Source organism: Oryzias latipes, chromosome 13, assembly GCF_053564925.1.
Source record: "Oryzias latipes strain Hd-rR chromosome 13, Olatipes_Hd-rR_3.1".
NCBI lineage: Eukaryota > Metazoa > Chordata > Actinopteri > Beloniformes > Adrianichthyidae > Oryzias > Oryzias latipes.
Window position 1 is genome coordinate 5,372,326 of NC_136249.1, and position 22,276 is coordinate 5,394,601.

The window sequence follows — 22,276 nt, forward strand, 5'->3', positions numbered from 1 at the left end:
CACTTTTTTAGGTAAGAAAATGATTGCTGCTTCATGTGTACATCTCCAAAATACAAATAGAGACACCCCGTCCTTGGAAAGGTGCCTTGGAAAAGTTTGAACGGCAGATAAAACCAAACTGGTCACAAAAAGAGTGACACACTTTGGTGCAAAAGTCCCCAAGTCCAAGCAGCAGCAGATGGGTAAATATAGAACCATGTCAAACTAAGTGGATGCGTTATACAGACCCAGCAACAGAGGAAGAGATTTGGGAGAAGGAGGAAAGAATGAGCATAATCGACCTTCAAGGGCAACGACCCCTCTCCCAAAGAATAATTGTTCACACATTCATCTCCTAACCTATTGGCCCCAACAGCAGCTCCGCCTGGGCCATTAAAAAGGGAGGGAAGTGAGGTGATTTGTGCAAATGGTTTAGCCTTGCTGCCATGTGGTGCATTCTTAAAGCTGCTTTTTAGCTGTGGTCTCAGTGAGGCTGGAGAAGACAATGGCTCAGCACGAGGCTGCCTCTTACACCAGTATTACAGTAAGCTGACAGCACATCTGTGACAGATCACAGGCTCTCATTTGTTCTTTGGCTGTTGTCTCTCTTGTTACCCCGCCTGCACTTACTTCATCTGCATTTGCCTGAAAATGTTATCTGTGGGATTTAGTCAAGGGTGGTGTTATGTTTTGCGTCTGACAATCTCTCCATTTGGATTTTCATTTGTCTGTGTTAAAGTCAGACGGTGTGTAGATGGGATAAGTGTGCTCTGCTTTGTTGGTTTGCAAAGCCAAATGTCAGCCGGCAGACATTTTGACAAGTAAAGTCTGTGATTATACAACAGCGCTGATTGTATGGATGAGTGAAACGTCTTGAATTATTTCCCTTAACAAGAAAGAATTGGTTCATTCGATGAACACTCTCTTTGGGATTTGATGAAAATGGTTTCAGCTCTTTGCCAAATTTGGCTGACAGGAAAGAGATCAGCAACGGGACACCCCCAGCCGCGCGTGTTCCCTTTGAAGCCTAGCAGAAGTTTGGATGCGTTCCTTCACTTTCTGACCCGGGCTGGTCTGCAACGGGGTTATCAGGCGGATGCGGAGGATTTTTCCACAGTTCCTCCCCGCTTTGATGGCAGGAGAGCACAAAGACTAAATTAAGAGAGAAGGGAGTTGTGGAGGTCTTCCTTGACATTGCAAACATGACATCAGGGAGGAAAAACAGTGACATCTTTTGCACATTGGTGGTCCAGAGGATCTACCCTGGTCACACAAACTGGGGAAAGGCTTCATCCATGTGTGCATAGGTGTTGGTGTGTCACGGCACAGTGCACACACAGACAGCACGGCAGGGAATGTAGGTTAAGCAGCTGGTGTGTTCCTCCGCTGCCCTGCCAACAGGGATCTGCTCATACAGGTGTAAATACAGCTGCTGGATGCTTCGACTTCACCCCCCCACCCTTCACCAAGCAGACACAAAAGAGAAAGAGAGGGACTGGCTGCGCAGACCAACAGATGGTGCTTGGGTACTCTGGTGCAAGTCTAGCACAAAAGCATATGATATCACCTCCCACTCTAGGGGGCAAACCTGCTGCCTCACTTGCAGCGTGTGTGGCGGCGTGGTGCATTGGTGCAGCCGCGTGCAGGCAGGAGAGTGCTGCACAGCTGCATGTCCTGATGCATTAATGCTGACATGGACTGGATGAAGGGGTGAAGCTGGAGCAGACCAGCTGACAGGCCTCTGATCATTTCCCAACACAGGGAGCAGAAAGTTTATGCCAGACGCACGGCAGGTAAAGTTGTCAAGAACATGGAGTCCTAAAATTAAAACAAAGAGCTTTAATGGAAAATACGTCTCTTTCTGACTTTTGCATTTTCTGCTTTGACTAATACTTTTACACCAATATTTTCAAGTTATATTTTAATAATTGTCTTTTTTTTAATCTTTATTCGCCTTTTGGAATTTCACCTCACGCCCAAAGATGGTTTTAAATAAATAAATAATGTCCAGCTGTTTTTTTTAAACAATTCCTGATAATGAAGAACAACATACCAAATTCTATCACTGCTTTTACTGAAAAGCTTTGACGCTATCAAACAGACTGAACAGACAAACTGTCAGCGATGCTGTCATTAGATACATTGGATTCTTTTCACTCCCTGCACAGTTCATGTGCTTATTGTTCGTCATGATCACACTGGAGTTTGCAAACAAAAGCAATTTGTAGTAGGCAAATGTCTATAAAAGTTATTTTTATAGACTTTTCAGTATAAAGTAGTCTATGTGGCTGAGCTGGGAGAGGTCTCCATCTTCAGAAACCACTGAATCCCTGTTAGAGTCACGGAGATGCTGATCCTTCAAAGACCTTGGATTTAACTCCACTATGCACTGCACAATGCAAAGACTTCTATGTTTGGTAGCATGTTTACACTGTCAGAAGGGTTTGCAAGTCTGCACACCTTAAAAGTATCGTCAAGCATTTAACTGAACCCACATTTTGGAGATGTAACTCATAATTGGTTATATTTGATGATGAAGAGGTGCAAATCAAATCAAATCAAATCAAATCAAATGTATGCATTTATAACAGACTGGAAGACCAAAGCAGCAGTATTGGTATCCCATAAACATGCAAATGCTGACACCACAACAGCCCCATCTCATCAGTTTTCCATAACAAATGAACTTAAAGTTATCTTTATGATCGGGGAAAGCATCCAAATTCTTCATATGTTGACTGCAGGATCAGGACTCTGTTTTTTAATCCCCAAAGCTCCACTTATCAAATATCACAGGGGTGGGGGCATCCATTGCCGTCTGTTTGAATCATTAGCACATTTCCTATTCAAACAGGGCATGAAAATGACATTTAAATGAAAATATTAAAATCGGCCTATACTTGCAGAGCCACCTGTAGCGTATGTAAATGCACTTAGCAAAAGCCTGTAGTTGCTGATGCTCCTAAAACTACAAAATTACAATGTTTGGCAAAGATCCAGAGACAAGGAGAAGGGGAAAATACTTTTTTCTACTTTTCACAACTAAACCACATTTTGTTTTAAAATCTGGCAATTTGAATTTATTTAAACAACTGTACGGTTTTTCTTTTTTTTCAAAATTTGAAGATATATACTAAAAACGAACATCAAAAATAAGTCAACAGCGCATTGAATGAGTCTGCATGTGTGCTGTGCTTCATTACCCTATGCAAAGAAAAGTCTGAGCATCAGCAGGATGTGCAGAAGAAAATGTTTTGGCCTGCTAAGCCCTCCTGATGGCAACATAGTCTGCTGGTAAAAGTACCGGTGAGTCGATATCCAAGGAGGGAAATGTAAAAGCTCAGCATGAGAATGCAACAGTTTCTCCACCATGCTCTGACTGTCAAGTGTTCTTGGATACAAAACACAGTATGTAGAACGAGCAGGAGGAAAGAAAACTCAGTTGTAGCTTAAATACCATTGTATACATAGCCATGGTACAAATGGATAGCAGGTATGACATATTTATGATTTTATTTTAATTCATTTAACATGTTTTTGTATTTTTAATTTTGAATATAAATAAGATAATGTGTTTTTTTTCTCCATTTCATTTTGTTAGTTTACAATATGGCTTACAAACAGCATCTAAAAAGAACATGTAGTTTTTAGCAAAAGTCAGGTTTAAAAAAGTGTATTCAAAAGCAAATGAAATTCTTCATAAGCACTGCTGTGTGTTTTAGCCTGTGACCTACCCGGTGCGTTTGGTGATGGTGCCGAGGGTCATGGGCTGTTTGATCTGAGCCAGCGGCAGCACCACCGTGAGGCTGGGCAGCTGGCTGAGCCGAGGGTTCCCCATGTTGTTGTTGGTGAAGTTGTTGTAGGAATCCTGGTTACTCAGTTTAGCTGTGAAGACATGACAGACTAGTCAGTTCCAGAGCTGTCTGACTCAACATGTCAGTTGAAGACTTTTCCAAGTTGTGTTTAAAAGCCTCTATCATCCTTTTCTTAAGCCTCTGAGACTGGTATATGATCATATATTACCTTTAGCACACCAAAAGATGATTTTTTTTAAAATGAAATATTACTTATTTTTACAGCTCATTTTACTACCCAGAAGTAAGGCGACTTGATCTCTGAGGCTCCGCCTTTCGCTCCTTGTGGGTGCCGCCCATTTCATGATGTCAACCTAGTCAGCCTGGGCAGTATGTCTGCGTTTCACCCACAAAAGCAAACACCCTCCAAACCTTTGCAAAGATGGATGTGAATATTGTGTATATAAAATGAAAGCGTTGAGCAAATGAGTGCTAGCTCCACAGAGAAAGTGGTTGTGTGTGTGTTAGCCCAGAGCCAGTGCTGGCAGAGTAGACTCTTCCTGGAAGGGGCTGTTCCTATCTTTGTGATGTCATAATGTGAGAACCTGCTCGTTTTCTTGGATTGGGAGGTGCAGGTTTTTCAAAAGAAAACTCTGAGATGCTTGAATAAAGTGAAATACCGCTTTGGTTGTTTATAGTGAGGAATCAACATTATAAAACACTTCAAAGCTCAAAAAGTTTATTTTGCATGACATACAGTAGCCCCTTTACCACTACATTAAACATGACTCAGTGATAGTGACAGCTTTAATTCACAGTCATTGTTTAATGTTCTGTTACTATTGAGCTCAGTCATCTTTGAAGATGCTAATTTGCAAATATGCTCTAGATAAATCTATTGCTACTTTCTGCACAGCAGAACGGCTTCATTAAAATGCGGCACCTTTGTTTCTCTTATGAAACTATTTTCAATTTTTCTGTTAAGTTTTATTTTCCTGGAAAAGAAACACCACCCTTTCTCACTTTTTGCTGCCTCACTCATGCATCGCCCAAGCTTTCCCCAGGAATGATTGGAAGTAACCAGCTCAAGATGCTACATGACAAAGACTCTGTTTTTGCTGCCTGGCAGTCTGTTAATCAAGAGCAATCAAATGGCCCTGCACTCTGCTACAACACACATACGGCCAAACACATAAACGCACCACAAAGACAGATGATCCAGAGAAACCTATCTCAGGCCGCATACACCATAAAGCTCCAGTCAAACATAATCAGGCCATCTCAAAGGGCTCCTTAAAAGCCTAATGATCTTAACCAGCTAAATCAGTGAGAGGGAGGCCACTGGTTCACTTACTGTCTAACTTCCTGTTTTACAGCGATCATGCAACTAGCCTCCATTTTGCAGAGAACACCACAGTTTACACACATCATGCAGACCCAATCCCTGACAGGATAAGCAGGGCACAAAACTGTTCTCACTAAGATTGACTGACTTTGTTTTTAGCAAATATATTCATAAGGCACTTTAAAGTGGGTATTAGTTCTGATTGGCCTTAAATCAAATTAACTACAAACAAGTAGAATCTCTGATTGAAGGGGGGAAAAAAATAACTACGAATTTTGGGCATAATTTTAGATTTTTTTTCTCAAATAAGCTCTGAACTGGTTCTTAATTAAGGATGGACTGATGTAGTTTTTGTTTTGGCCAATACCTTTAACCGATATTTCCCCTGTAGCTGTGGACGATGGCCGATATTTAAGCATCTACTGTAACACAGAGTTTAGATTTCCTTTTCTTTTCTTTATGAGAAATACACAACTTTTCTTTTACCTTGACCTTTTTAACATACAGCAAAGGATCTCATTGAAACAAGGATCACTTTCAAACATTCATATAAATACATCTGAACACATTCAAACCATTTATTGACTATCGGACATAACTGTAAACCATAAACTCCCCATTGCCAGGGATCTATTAGGAACAACATTAATAACATTTACATTAAAACAGTCAATTACCGACTATGACTGTGAACATAAGCTTCCCAATCTGCAAGTATACATTTAAAAAATAAAGTGTTTCTGAAAACATTCAGAAAAATATCGGCAGATTTTTGAAAATATCGGACCAATACCGTAATACTTAAATTATGCAAATACCAGCCGATACCAATACTGGCACCGTTATAACCCCCGTACCCATTCTGAATCTTTTCAACATGAAAATTTCTCATCCATAAAGTGCAAAATTTCAACTCTCCATTTCTTAAATTGTGTTTTCCGGGTTCATAGACTTTCAAAGAGCTGCAGCTAATCTTCATGCTTTGTGAAGATCCTCTAAGGTTTGCTTTGGACAATGCTCGTTTTTTTCAGTCCAATCTTTGCATCAGTCAACCTTCAGAGAGGGTTTCAGGCTGGATCAGTGGTGAGCTTCTTTTATAATTTAGGTGCATATTCTTTTATAATTTTAGTGTGTTGTCTTTCATGGTTAAAAAAAAATAAGTCAGTGGCTAAACAAGCAAAGAAATAAAAAAAATCCCAGGCAGGTGATCAGCAAAAGAATGTGAACATTCACAGGCTTGACACATGGAATGCTATGTGTCCCAAATTATTTGCAAAAATCTCAACATTGTGAAATGAACTTTATGAGATAGTAACATCTTAAATTCATGTATTTCAGTATGTATCGTTTAGATTGTATCAACATTATCTTTCTAAAACCTCACGCTGACTACATTTTCAGTCAGAGAACATGAAGAAGTTGTTAACTACAATTTTAGTAACAATAATTTACGTGGTTTGCGTGTTTATTTGCTTTTTACCTTTAATAAAAGGTACAATATAATAAAGATTATAGGTGAAAAATGACACGGTTTCAATAAGTTATAGGCAATAAAACAAAACAAACAAATCTGTTTTCAATAATGCAGCAATTGCTACAACAAAAGAAGTGTATCCTGCTGGCAGCTCAAGGAAAATTCCAAGTTTAAGGGCTTTGAAAAAATGAAGCGCAAACCTTTGGGTGCACTACAATACACACTGAATGTTTTCCTTGTTCTGTTTGTTGCCTTAATAGATGAGTGACAGCCACGTAACATAAAGGAATGAAAAGGAGGGAGGGGGTCCACAGAGACAAAGAAAACAAGGCACACATCAAAGGTTACAATAAATGTGGAACAGCAGAGTGCCTTGTCATTATTGGGAAGGGGCGATCAAGAGGAGTTTGAATGTGAGCGGAGAGGGACTGCTGAGTGTTTTGGTGCAGCCTTTTAGATCATTAACGTGTAGCTCTGAGTTTCATTAGTCCTGCCAAAGCCCTGCTTTGTGGCCTTCCTCTGGCCTGTCTCTTAGACTTCTGTTGGCCAACAATGCTGCATGACTTTCATAGAGGGGAGAGGAGACCATTACCCCCAAGCTGGCCTTCATTCCAACTCTACTACTCTCTCAGACCAACCGCCAGAGGCCTGGACCGAGGCAGCTCCTGAAAGCCCTTCACATTGCTAAAGTGCTACACCCCCAGAGCCAGGGAAGCCACCTTTTGTGTTGTGGGGACGGCAGCAGATGAGGAAAAAAAATAATCTGTGCAGGAAGCAGCCTGAAAGGCCAGAATGGTCCTTGAGTCAAAAGACGAGAGGGGGTGAGGGTGGGGGTGTCAATGAATTTAGCATCCACTTCCAAACTGGACCTTTCACTTTTGGTCCGCTGCTTCATTTGTGTTCAACCCCCACTCCTCAAAAGAAGCCTTCCCTCTAAACCCAGGCACTACAGGGTTGCAGAACAGGTGTGGCCAGGCTGAGAGTGAGGGGCGCTGATCAGTATTGGCCAAAGCGCCACAACGTGCTGCCACTCGAGGCTAGGGGTCACAACCTTCCAGACAGTGAAGACAGGCTGTTCGGGACGTGTTGAAGACTGGGGATGATATGTGAAGACAGCCCGAATGGTAGAAAGGCTAACAGAAAGACGTGTGTGAGGATGTGGGTTTGGGGTGGTGGGCTGGACACGATCAGCAAAAGAGAAGATTAGCACTCCTGAGGTGCAAATATGTGACTCACACTAGGATTTTCCTCTAACCGTCCAGGAATGAGACTACAAACCAAAAGTCGATACATTAAAACGTACTAAAATGTGTTAAAACGTTGTATAAGTTATGAAACAAACGTTCAGGTGCCATGATTCAACTTCAAGACAATGCCACTAAGCTGAATCACAACTATCATTGATAACATCATGAAAAACAGAATATTTCATGGTTATAGTTCCACGTGAAAATTCCAATCTATGATATATGCTTAATGCACTGCAAGAAATGGATACTTAAAATGAAAATATGTATTTTAAAAGATTTAATAAACAACTGAAGAGTGGTAAATAACTTCAAAACCACTGACATTGCAGGTTTAGAAAATAAAACTTTATTAGTACATTACCTTTGAAAAAACACTGTACTGTTGAAAGGAACAGGCTTTTGTAATAAAGCTTTGAATTCAGTTCACATTTAAACTATTCTAAAACATTCCACGTCTAACTTAACACTGGTCGACTGGTCGTGTTTGGTCTTGCAAAGAGGCAAACGTAAACCCCAGAGAGGTACATCCAATAAAAAGTTAGCTGAAGAAGAGAAACGCCTGCTTGTAATGTATGTCTGTGATGATTACTTTAGATATTAATAGCAGTGAATGAGTGGACAGGATGTCTGCTCTGCCACTGTCCAAATACTTTTGACAATGCAATCGTGTGAAACTGCATGTCTTTGCAGCTATTTTCATAGACAGGGTGCTGGAGTAAACCTATGCAAACAACTGATTAAGGGTGTGTCACCCATGGCAAACAGTAGGAGGGAAAATCAGGTCTGTGAATGGCTCCCAGAGACCTAATGAAACACAATCAAAAATGATGAGCTTTTTTTACTTCAGTTTATGAACAAATCAACATGTCCAGTCTATTAAAGACAAAGATATTAAGGGCCTGATAAAGAACTGAAAGATGTTTGAATAGTACACAGCTGTCACTGTTAGTTTTACCAGCTCGGTCGTTCACATACTGGTTCTAAATGCTGAACACATTTCTTAAGCCAATGAGCTGTTTTCTTCAAACGCAGGCAATGGGGTCATTTTACAAGTGTGTCTACCTGATAAATGTGATATTAACTGCCATCTTTCCTAAGAAAAACATCTGTCAGAGAGGAGGGCAAAGTAAGGCTGACTAATGCCGCCTCAAAGACAAAGACAAAGAGAGACATGGCCAAGAACAGACAGACAGCTTTAGACAGAGCCATGATTTGATTAATGGCTGTCGTATGATGTTCCCAAGCACTGATACATGACTTCTCCATGGAAAGAAGACCCATCAATGCAAATTTAGCTCTCGCAAGCGTCCAGAGTGAAACTTTGACCCAGCCCAGAAGTCACACCAACACCTGACCCGCGCCTTTTCTTTCTACCTTAATCCAACCTTCCCTCCTGCTCTCCTCCACTTGTCCATCCCCATCTCAAAAGCATTTGCATTCTCTTCTCGCATTAAGCCTCCCTCTCTACACTTTGCGCTTTTTCTCTCTCCTCAGCCTCCCCGGTGTCACGCTATCTCATGTTTCTATTACCTCTTCTAATACCCGATTTGCATCCGATACAAGCAGGCGGCTTCCAACGAAGAGTTGATGTGCGAAAGGACAAGCTCTGAAGCCCACGTAAACACTGTGTCTTATTTGAATCGTTCTGCCTGAGAGGATATTTCAGTTCAAGGAAAAAAAAGCATGCTGATCTAAAGGGAAGGTGAATGGGAGGTGTGAGGAGGCAGCAGGTTAGGCAGGTGACATGTTGACTGATTCTCCAGGATTTAAAGGACCTTGAACTTGAGGATGAAACTGCAGCTGAAGATGATGGAGAGAGACGGTGTGGGAAAGAAATCTACAACTTTCGAGCAGCGGAAATCCTCTTTGAAGAGGATTCTGCATAGACCTTTTTTTTTTTTTTTCAAATTTTCCATGCTCCATATTTTTCATGGCCAAAATGATAAAACTTTCACCTTGATGAGAACTGCAGGTGTTGGGTTGTATAATTCAAAGTTTAGAGAAGAGTTTACCAGAAATGAACTCGCGTCAGTTTCCAAAATAGTTGCATTTGGTTTTGCATAAATGATCAGCCATTGAATCTTTATTGAACAATATTGTTTAGGTAAGGCAAGTAGTTAGATAACTAACTTTAACTAACTTTAGAGTCTGTAAACTTTTAGCACATTTGAGCTATTTTTTTAAATCAATCACTGAATACCTTGTAAAGAGACAAAAAGTTCAGAAATCTGAAGACATTTTTGCAGATTTGCAAAGACTTAAACATTAAAAAAAAATGTTAGTCTTGGACAAAACAACCTCAATAAACATTTAAGAAAAAAACAATTCTTTCAAAACATAACAGTATGGTAAAAGTCCCTCATTGGACCTGTTCTGACACATCCTTATCTTGCTACTAACCTAAATGTGCCCTTACCTAATGATACTCTTTGGTTTCAATGTCATTTTCTGCACAGAAACATGATGCACATTGGAGTTTCTCACTCAGTGCAATATTATTTGAATGAAATCACATCTTGTTAATCAAAGGCCAGTTTCCACCATGTCTTGAGAAATCTTTCAGGGGAAGGCAACATAAATAACAAAAATGGGTTTTGTACTTTAGCACAGCTTGTCCTGATCTCTAATTATATCACACTACATGGGATACCTCCTCTGGGTCTGTAGGCTGCCTCAGAGAGAATTACATGTTCAATGGTATGGCCTCTCTACAGGGGCCTGGGAACAACCCAAGTCATGACTAACCTCAATTGCTCCAAAGCAAAAGGAGAATGGGGACATTTTCATATCAATAACACTTAAAGGATGAATTAAGCGCACAGGTTCCCTGTGCAGGTCGGACCCGGTTTGCTCAGTGATGGTGTTTCTGACAAACGACCTGCCTGGACCTTCCAGCACCACACAAATTCATATTACGGCGTGACTTTAGCAGGTGGCGTCATATGAAGAGAAGGAAAAAACCTCCATCTTTGCTTTGTTTGTACTTTTTTTGTTCACTTTACTGTTGTTTGTTAAGATGCGTTAACACACACACACACAAAAACATTGATCAGAAAAGCTATGTAACATGAAGAATGCATAAAGAAACAGAGACAAAAAGAACACTTTACAAAACGTCAGGAAAAAAAAAGCTGTAATCGAGCACTGATGTCCTGAGAATGTGGATGTGTCTACTGTCCCAGCAAAATCTTTGAAGTAAAGATTTATTGTGGTGGAAATAAACTTATGAAGGTCAAAATCTAAACAAAAACAATAACATTGATGAATATAAAAAAATACAACTTGAACAAGTTCTTTTTCTAGGAATAACTTAAAAATAGTCATATTTTCTCTGATAAGTCAAGATCCCCAGTTGGATGGGAGAAACTGACTGTAAAAGGTTCACCATGACGTTTTGGATGAGTAAAAAAAAACGTTTAGCCTCTTTTGTTAAGTAAAAGAAAAAAGAGTAAATTTACTTCAAAGATACTAATTATTATTGACATTAAAAAATCTCCTATTTACACCTTTGCAAGACCTGTCTTTGACAGTGGATGTCCTGGCACTTTAAAATCTCAGCTCCCTTCAAAAGAAATACTTTCTAACTTTCCATTTCTCTTTGAAAGCCCAACAGTAGGAAGGACTGAAATAGGGGGACGGGAGAATGACAGAGACGGGTGCTGGGGGTGGGGTGGGGGGGTGTCTCTGAACATGAGGAAAAAGCTGCTCCAGCATCCCAATTCCCAACAGTATCATTATTAAAACACTCACTTCCACATGAGGAGGAAAGAAAGGAAGAGAGCAAAAACAGAAGGGAGGAGAAGAAAGAGAGAAAAATAGACAGCAGGGAGGGCTAAAAAGGGGGTTGAACATAAAGAGGAAGGAGAAGGGAAAAAAAGGAGAGGGGATCCCCCACTGGACGGAGTAAAAACAAATTAAAAGAGCCTTTATAAAACACAGATGCTGCAAAGAAAATAAACTTCACATGATTTACTCTTTTGTTGAGGAATAGGAGGACCTGTGGAAAAGCTATCAGGACGTTTTGTTTCCCCTCCTCGTCCCTTTCTTCTTTCTCTCTTCGGCTGCAGCAGAGGGATGTGCGGCTTTTTAGCTCAGAGCCTCTCGTTTCAGCCTGAGGAGCGATCCCGCTCGTCAGAGCTGAGAGTTAGGGTCAGGCCGGCCTGTGTGAAAATGGCTTTCTGCCTGGTCTCCTGCTCCCAAACCGCAGGCTGACAGGGAGCCATTTTTAACAACCCCATTTGGGAACATTTTTGTGTGTTTTGTATTTTTATTGACATTTCTCATGTCAGGAAGCTTAGATAAACAATCGCTTACAAGAATAAATAACAAGATGTGTTTGAATCTTAATAAAGGGTCAGAAAAATTCAAAAAGAAAAGTTAACGTAAAAAGCCATAAAAAATTCTCGTTTAATAAAAAAATTGCAAAGACAAATACGTCGAGCCCAGATGACATGCAGCACAGCATCACTTTGCCATCTCGATGGCATTTCTAACAAACAGTAACAAAGCAAAAGTAAAGTGTGCAAACAAAGAACACACTGCAGGAACACACAAGCAGCACCCTGAAATCAGATCCACAAGTTTACAGCATGTCAGTATTTACAAGGCTTCATCAGACAGGACTGCGTCGCCAGAAAGAAACACTCGGAGGGGGCCAGACAGCTCTGCTGGATCAGATGACACCCACACTCCCACTATGAGTGTGTGCACGTGTGTGGATGCATGTGTGTCTCTATCATCTGATTTGGGTCAAGGAGCTAGTGCCTCACTGTTAAAGGGGGACGGGTTATGGCAAACAATTAGATGTCTGAGAAGGCAGGGGGGGGGGGGGGGGGTGAACAGGAAAAAGATCACGGGGGGGAGAAGGACAGGCAGAGGGCTATGAGATGCTCTACATGCTATTTATATCTATATATATATTTATATAATATATATATATATATTGTGACAACTGTAGAGTGTTACAATATATATATATTTTCTATATATTTATATTTATATCTATTTATGTTTAGCAAGATAAATCCTCACTAAAGGAAAATTCCACACCGCTGTAAGCAAAAATCTATCTGGAAAATTAGTTCTATTGTATTTCAAAATGAAATATGTATAAAAATTTATTAAGTCACAAATGCAACATTTAAAAAAACATTTTTTTTAATTATCCTTTTTTGTTTTAATAAAATACAGACAGAAAGAGGCTATTTAACTGTCATTAATAGACTGAAATCCAAAGATTTCTGTATGAAAGCACATCATCCTATAATAAATAAGATGCAGATAAAACTGATTATATCCGAGCATTGAGGTCAAATCTCTATTAGGTCTTACATAAAACACTGATGGCACTTTGGAAGAAACTTTTTCATGCACAACTTCAAGCTTTAGTGTAGAAAGGACTCTGGAGCAGCTCTGTTTTTGCTTTGGGAAGGGGAGTTTTATGAAGTTAAAATGTCTACTTTTTGTATCTTTAATCATTTCATATTAAACGGAAAGAATAGGAAAAAAAAACCTGCATCTGCAAACCACACTTTTCTTTATTTAGCCTGCAGCAGAAGCCACAGAAGATGATCAAGATTCAGTTCGTATTTCAGAATTATTTTCCTCCATTCCTACACAACACATTGCTCACTAATCCACCACTATAGTCGTATATTAAATCGCAAAAATATGTTTTTTTTTACAGGATAATTTTGGCAGCATTTTAATCTCAGCCCAAAAGAAGAGCTTTGTCGCTGTACGTGATGAAAAACAGATCAGAGTGGAACTAAATACGGGGCTCCGCAGCCAGAGAGGCGGTGGGCTGCAGAAGTCAGCGTGCTATGATGCAGAGGACACAATAAAAAGAAACACAATGACATCTGCACCGCCTTTAAAAGGATGACGACAAATTCATAACCAAACCTAAACATTTAAAGGTTCAGTCGTAAGTTCCAGGTGCTTTATTTCTTCCAGCTTCTTTAAAAAGGCTGGAATTTTTGTAGGCCTAAATTTTAAAATTTCTCGAAAAAAAAGGAAATTAAATAAATAACAATAGAAGAATTTTAATGACCTGAAACCCCATAGACTTTCTGTTAGTATAATAATCTCTTTACGCATTGAATGGGAGGCCACGTCTTCCAAAGAGCATATAAAGCAGCTCTATTCCCACTGTATTTCTGATTTGAAAGAGAAGATGTCGGCAATAAAAATGTCGTCAATAATAAAGGATAAACCAAGTTCAGGCGACTGCTTTTTCACCTATTACTATGGAATCAAGCCGGTTGAACATACACAGACTAAAAAAAAAAGAAAGAAAAACGCCAAAACTGGCTGCCTTGTCACCTTTCTGAGAGTGATTTCCCACGTTTAGATGAGCCGGTGATGCCGACTCGCAGACTCTGCAGATGCCACAGAAGTTCCTACATGAAAGCTGCTAGAGACCTGCCAGGCAGCTTTGATCTGAACAAAGCCCGTGGAGTGCCGGCATTCCACTTTAAATAAACGGCATGTCAAAAACACTCAAATGTCAAATGAGTAAACAAATTTAAAACAAAAAAGGGCTTGAGGTTTTTTTTCTCTATGTTCCTCTTTTAAAGGCAAATATTTTAGGTAACTCATGATCCCTCAACAGGAAATACTGATTATGATTTTACTGGGAAAACTATAGATTTAATCTCACAGCCACATTTCATAAACTCTAACTAGATAAATTAATTTGCACTTATCTCAAACCAAATGTTTTTGCTTTATGTTAAAAATGATAAGGACATTTCCACAGTAAACTGACAAACAAGATTCTTGGATGTAAAGCCTTTTGATTTTGGGACGATGCTTCAGGTTCATGCTTTCAGAAAATGCCCTTTTTATTTGGTGGGCAATAAGGTGAAAGCCACAAGTTCCTTCTGTGTGTAACAGCAAGGCAGCTTTATTTCTTTTATCTCTACCTTACAATTTTGCAAATCAAATAATGATGAGTGTAGCGGCGAGTGCCCAGTGATAAGAGGGTTTAGTGGTTGTGCAGATTGAGTTATTAGGGTTTGTGTAGAAAGGACAGAGGTCTCTGGCGGAGCCCGAATGCAGGCCAAGATACATATTCCACACACTGTATTTTTGGTCTCTTTTAAAGCCTTAAAAGTACAGGGGAAGGCTAATTTTCTGGGTAAACAGCTTGTTCGATTGTCGTGTGGTTTTGCGTTGAGCTCTCCGTTTATTGACTCATGGCGAGCTGGGCCCCGGCTCCTCTGCCGACCACAGGGAGAGGCCTGCAGACGAAGCCTGCACAAAACAGCCATCACGGTCTTCTTACCTTTGATGGTATTCAGTGCTAAATTGAATTGCGCTGAGAAATGCACAAAGCTTAGATTGTCTGAATGCACAATAGCTAGCAGGGAAAACATGTTGAAAGGTCATTTGCCCAATTTAGAGAGATGTGTCTGTTCTTATGTATTCTGAAATAATCTTTTGGTCAAATATGTTGTCAAATATAAAAAGAAATCAAAGCTGAAAAGCATGAAACAACTCCTTGTTAAAGAAAATTATTTTAATTTGCAAAAGGAAATAATGTAAATGACATGGAAGTCAAATTGATTTTTAAGAAAGGGAATTTTTTATGTCTAACTTTAATCACTTAAAAACACTTTTACAGGTGAAAAGATTTAAAGTTTTGCAAAATGATCCCCAGACTAAAATCAAACAAACAAAAAAACAGAATAGCTTTAAGTTTAGGAAGCAGTCATTCATAAAAAAGCAGGAGAAACTACGCCTGTCTGTGTGTCGTCAGATCTGTATCAAGGCGAAACCCTTACAGTAAGTAGAGCTTCACAGGTCCTTCCTTTGCAGTGCGGTGCAGCTTGGCAGCTCTGCTTTCCTGCACACTGGAGCCAAATCTAACCACACAGCACCACACAGAGGACGACTGTGGTACAAAACCCTGCTCTGCCACCAGAAACAGTTAGGGGATTCCACCAAACTACAGTAAACTGTTTCTGTTTTTTTCTAATAAAATTCTTCCAACAAAAATACATGGACACATGGCGTTTTTCACTGAAAATCAACAAAAATAACATAGAGTGGCACAGGTAACAATGTAGTTGTCATTGATAAGATGTCAGTACTTTATGTGAAGGGTGTGGATTAGTGACAGCAACCCCGTGTTCTTTTATTGGGAAAAGGAAACCAAGCAGGTCCTTGTTGGCCTAAGAAAACAAAAATACACCAAAAACAAACAAAATGTGTATGTTTCATTCTCTATTTTTACAGACTCAGCAATAGATGTCCCTAAAGAAATAAAAACTGCTACATAAACTTCTCAGTTGCTACAAAGTGAGGCTATGCTGAGCCACTGACAGAAGGACAACCTATGGACATTGGTCCAAAAAAAGACAAGTCGTGCTGCTAGAATGAGTAACAGTTAAACGTTCACAATGCTTTTTACAGTTTCCAACGGGAAATGTATCAAAACTTGCTTGGTAAAGACCTTCTGAACAACAGGCTCAGCACACAGCCGCACACATACATGTCACACTTCAGCAGCAATGAGGTCATGTTTCCTCAGCATGGACTGCAAAGCCTTGGTGTTTTTCACAACCGGACGATGAATGACATGAGGAGGGGCGCAAGAAGTGCTGGAGGAGGGAGAGGCAAAGATAAAACAAAAGTCACAAACCCAAATAACCAAGCCGTCAGCCTCTAATAGCAAAAAGGAAGTGTCCCTTTATCAACAAGTGAATTAACAGTTTCCCGTCACACCTTGTTTTTTGCCTCCCTCTCTCTCTCTGAACCAGCGCCAGGGCCCAGATGGCCCTGTGATCGGACCACCAAGACTTCTGCTTGGTGAGGAAACAAATCTGTTGCACTGACTAATAGCCCTCTGTTGATGTTCCACACTTGGGAAGTGAATTAGTGTAGTTCTGTGTATACACTTGAAAGCTGCCCGGGGATGTTAAAGAAGTGTGTATGTCGTAGCTGTCAGCTGTACGGCAGCAACAAGTAAAGTTGAGAAATTTAACAAGATTCTGTTCTGGAACAGTACATTTCTCTTTCAATGTCTCCTCATCAATGCAGGATAGACAGAAAACCCAATGAAAAAAATCCCTTTTAGATGAAGATCAGGCAGGATTGGAAGTGCTTACAGTATTTGTGGTAAGATGTCTTCCTTGGCTGGTGGCTGGTATAGCCTCCATAGCCTTTGCACAGTGCGAAGAATCAGTACTTACTAATCTAGCCATGTACGACAGTCACACTGTGGGACATCACCTCAAAATGACATCGCATTGATCACCCAGAGGAAAAGCTCTTAGGAAAAACTGGAAGCACAGAAATGGTGCTGTGTACAGACGTTGTACTGTGGGACATAAATAGCTTTTCTAGATTTTAACAGTGACAAGAGGACAGCCAATTGCTGCCTCTATTTTTAGGTGTGCCGGCGGCTCAGGCTGCAAGCTTTGAGAAGGATGTGTACTTTTCTACAGTTCCTTCCCCAAAATCAGCGCTCTTCCCACTGGCGACAATCACTGAGCAGCTGTTGTGGCTAGGTGGCTCGGACCCGCTTCGCCTCACCCCGCTGTTCTCTGCCAATCTACAAAAAAAAAAACGGCCCAACTGCCCAAAATTCACACTCCACTCACAAAAACAGGCGGAAGGCAGACACAAAAGCATATGTGACTCAGTGTGTTTGCATCCGCTGTAAACTAGACAAATGATGGAGTTTTTATCAACACTGTTAGCATGGGTTGGTGGAGGAGGGGACTGCACTTCTAAATTTACATGTGGCAGGAAGCTAAGGAGCCAGAATAACAGGCATGCTGCAACATACACTGTTGGTCATTTCTGCATCACAAATTCTCAACCCAAAAGCAAACTTATGGAGTGAGAATGAACTTGTTCTTATTCAAAAATAGCATCAGGATCAGCTTGAAAAACTCTTTTAGTATTTACAAATGATAGTATGAGGACAAAAAATTCAATTTATTTTTAAATTTACATTAAATATGTATTTGCATTTAGGATTAAGAGAAGTAAAATTTTTTGCAGCTGTACTTGAAAACTGTACAGAAATGAAATCAAAGTAAAATCAACAATTAATTATTCTTCAATTTTTAATTTGAAATCTTAAAAAAGATTTATTCTATAAATGCAAGTAATGTTACAATTTGGCTCATTTTTAAAAAAACAAAAATGAGTGAAAGCGGAGGAAAGAGTTGAGACCAAAAACAAGACATTTGAAAAGTTTGCTGAAGAAACTCAGAACTAGTCATGGGTGTAACAATTAATCGATAAATCAATTTCTATTCCTAGGATTGAATCAGACCGATCCGTCTGAGGCAGAATGGAATTGGATCCACCTATATGTATATATTATTGGACAGTTTCAAAATGAGATAACTCATTTATCGAATCAAAATTGGAAACTACCCGTTTGGATTGAAGCACAGTAGGTTTATTTTTCTGTAAGGTCAAAACAACTAAGTGCATCACAGCAGACAACACGCGTGTGATGACAGCAAAACTGATCAACCATCCTTCCAGTCCAATGTGTGGAAACACTTTGAATTTAGCAAAGTCATGTGACCATCCAGTGTCTAGAATGTTCTAAGAATGTTCCCTTTGGATCATTTGGATGTGGAAAAACAACAGTGGCCTGAACTTTAAGAAACTAAAATGTGAATGGATTTGACGTTCATTCTAGTTTACTTCTTTGTCTGTACACACATTTAATTTACATTTGATTATCTTGAAGAAATCTGGAAAACTTCACCTGCTCTGTTCAGTACCAGGTATTTCTCTGAGTCACACTGGTGGAATTTTTGGTTAAAGATGTCCTGGATCCATTTTAGGTCAGTGAATCGGATCATTCCAAATGAATCAAAATCGAAAGTGAATAGAATCAGTAACCACAAATATCTGATCAAATTGAATTGTTGTTAAATTGAATCGTTACACTCCTAGAATTAGCTGTAAAAAGAGCAAATCAGGGGAAAGCAAAAAGATAGCAATCTGTACCCGTATAAAGTGTTTTGGGCATGTTTTTCAGCACACATAGCATGTGGCTGCTTTTTATTTGAAAGCCTCGAAACACTAGTTCTTACTTTAATTCTATTACTTCCTCAAACCTATAGACAAGACTGAAAAGCTACAAACAACATTCGATCCAAGATGTTGCCCTTAACTTTACAAAACAGCTATAAGTCAAGCTGCAGATTGAAGAAAACTACTATGGAATGAAACACAAGCAGAGGCAGTGCAAACTCCAGACAAATCTGAAAAAAGAGTGGCATATTCAAGCACTGAAGAGCTTAAATTTGTTGTTCTAAAAGTACAAACTGAACAAACTTATTTTGTAATGTAACTATTGTAAGTATCAGTAATATAAATAAAAAGTGTTCAAAATACTTTGGGGAGAGTAATTTCCCTAATGTTTAGAATGCAACTGTTTAAATGAAATGAGGACAAGGTGTGATATGTCCTCACACCTTGTCCTGATGTCTGTAGTAGTATTCATAAATCATTGACAATTTCTCTTAACTTTGACCACATGTTGGTTTTTTTGGACATCCATTCTTACTTTTAGACAGTGATACCTGAGTGTTGTTACAATGAGCCACATATCTGTCAGAACTGGAACGTTTTTTTCTCTGCGTTTGAGGACCGTTGATCTGTTGTAACACTCAGTCATTTGTTTAGTGATAACAAAAGTTGTCATTTTTACAGCGAGAGAAGAGGCCTTATTCAGAATTCAACTATTGAGGAATGGATTATTAAACAAAAAGTCAAGGAGACCGTGGACTCAACAAACATTAAACATTACTTGCATATTTTTCTTTTGCAGAGGACAAGTCTGAAAAACTGAAGAAAGAAGGACTTTATTACTAGTTTGTTTAAATGCATTACTTCCATACAGTATTTGGCCCACCATGTTCTTTGCTCAGGCAGATTCTTTGCGGTGTGGACAGAAGTGTTAGATCAGTGTCTCTTCAGAAGTTAAACATTGCAGACATCACTATTTCATGAACTTCTCATGTAACACATAGCGCGTTTCTCACACTAAAAAGCCCAGAGCTTTTGAAGCAATATGAAGTCTGACTTTAATTTCCTGTGAACTATGATACACGCTGTTGAATATCACACTTGTAAAAAGCTTTACTTTTAGAATGTTGCTTTCTGATCTTTTCTTTGTATGCATCTTGTCACAAAAATGATGTGTACTACTGACAGTTTGTCTTCTTCCCAGGTGTGCACACACAGTTGTATAATTGTGAAGACTAATTGTTTGTTAGATGGTCCAACTGCCCTCCATTGGAACAAAAACTTGATTTATGACAACACTTCCTAAGAAACCAGCTTTTTGTGCTGCCATTACACAAAGGTATCTCCCCCCCTTGCTGTGCACGCATCACCCTCCTTCTTAATAACTCTTTCCCTTGGTATCTATTGCTTTCGTTTGTTTTTAATTTGACCTCACAGGCCACTTTAATGAGGTTTGTCCCTCTTTGTGTCTTGGGACAGTCTCCAAAGATAGAGATCCTTTAAGGTTTTTGGGCTAATTTTCTTTTTTTAGTACAAGTAGTGTCTACTTTACTGCACAGGTTAAAAAAAGGAGCCGAGTCTCAACAGAAGAGACAGGAAGGAGGTGAGGAAGCAAGGGCACCTCCTGTCAGGAGACGTTTGAATGCGTGTGCGTGGCTCAAAGTGGAGTGCAACTTCTGGAACACACAACTGAAAATGTTGTGCAAGGCTAAAACTCATCGCAGCATCTTTTATGAGTTCAGTTTATTCAGGTCATTCCCCTGAGCACTGTAGCACTTGATACTATCAACCAGGAATGGATATAATCTGGTTTGAACTTTCGCTAGAATTTTTACAAAAGTGAGCAGACACCATGTTTTCACATTTCAAACACATTGACGTTTTCTGCTGCTCATTCAACCACCGTTCCTTCTTAATTCACAGAAAAGAAATTAAAAAAAATTACAAATTACATTTACAGTTTTTTACTTGTATACAAATTAATGTTCAATAAATTATAAAGTAGCAATTCTGGTACAATTTGGATGTGTCTTTGTTGGTATTTAATAAGTCATGAATTTGACCCCTGCTAGGTACTGAACTGGGGTTTGATGGTTCACACTCTCACTTAACAGCAAGAAGCTTCCTTATTAAAATGATGTCAGGGCTCTGGTGAAGCTGCTGATATGGTCAGAAAGTACCTGCTTTACAATGTTACATTTTACACATCAGAATAAAATGGAAAAATAATCTTGTCCAGTATGTGATTTTAAAAATGTCTTGTCATCTTAGGAGCAAAAAAAAAAGTACCACAATTTACATATAAAAACTTCTGTAAGAAAACTAAGCTTTTAAAAAGGACAAATTAACCAACCTCTAAAATTTGGGACATTTTGTCCCCTCCAGGAGAGTCACCCCATCAGCTAAGCGGTTGATGTGGTTATTTGGAAACTGGACTTCTAAGAGGCAGCAGATCAATGCCTTTGAACACTTTTCTGGGGAACATGCAACAGCTTCTGTGACCTTAGCCTCACATGTTCAACAGTTTTCATAGAAGTCTCAATCATTTCATGGAAGACTCAACTCCCCCTTTTGTCCAGAACTGTCATTTGAACGGTGAAATATCTGATTTACACCGCAGAAAGGTAAAAACACGTTTAAAGTAGGACTTCATCAAGCAGGATTTAAAATATGTTACATAAATTCTCTCAGAGGACGGTTACCAGTCATTCAGTTCTCCGAAGTGTTTACAAGTTCTCGGCCTGGCACCCGCTAAAGCACACCTATCAAAACTCAGGGATATTCCTGGAAGCCAATCACAGATGAGAACTGTGATATTTTACACTATGTAACACCTCCAGCGGTGAAGTAGTGCACTTCCCACAAAGCACAAGTACAGCAGTGTATTTGCTGGCTACACACAAACTGTGAGTGGGCTGCTGGGGCGTCATATCAGCTGAAATGCACAACCGCAGTTCAAGTCAGCTGCAGTACGGCAGGTTGCTCTCATTTTTATTTGATGGAAGGAATTTATTTGCAAAAATCCTTCTTGCTGCAACAGCCTGAGGATGTTAAATCCTGACAAACATCAAGATTCATTTTTAATTTCTATTTTTCCTAATTTTATTCAGAATAAAACAGCTGCCATTAAAGTATACACTTATGTGACTATTTTATTTTATTTGTAAAATGTATCCCTCTGGATTTGATAAAAAGTGAAGTCAAAATGTTGCAGAAAACGACAGTTTCTGTATCTTTTGGACTGCAGATGTCAGCTGCAGCTACTTTTTATACACACTTGATGAACTGATCATCATAAGGTGTGCTGACGTCCAAACTTCGATAACTCGATAATCTGAGTGTTAAGGCGTTTCTTTATACAATGTAAAGAAAAGAAAGAGCTGACTAATAATCTACAAGACACAGCTTTTGCAGCTCATTACTACGA

At 39.5% G+C, this 22,276-nt stretch overlaps 1 protein-coding gene across 9 annotated transcripts in view; it reads right to left on the reverse strand.

Annotated features, from left to right (window-relative positions):
- The window catches only part of bcas3 (BCAS3 microtubule associated cell migration factor), a 335,083-nt gene that overhangs the window by 243,039 nt on the left and 69,768 nt on the right, over positions 1-22,276 (reverse strand). For all 9 annotated transcript variants that reach the window (XM_011482979.3, XM_023961828.2, XM_078929751.1 and 6 more), the window contains exon 16: positions 3,714-3,864. In XM_011482979.3, the coding sequence (XP_011481281.1) occupies positions 3,714-3,864 (151 nt within the window). The remainder of the gene's footprint in view (positions 1-3,713; positions 3,865-22,276) is intronic.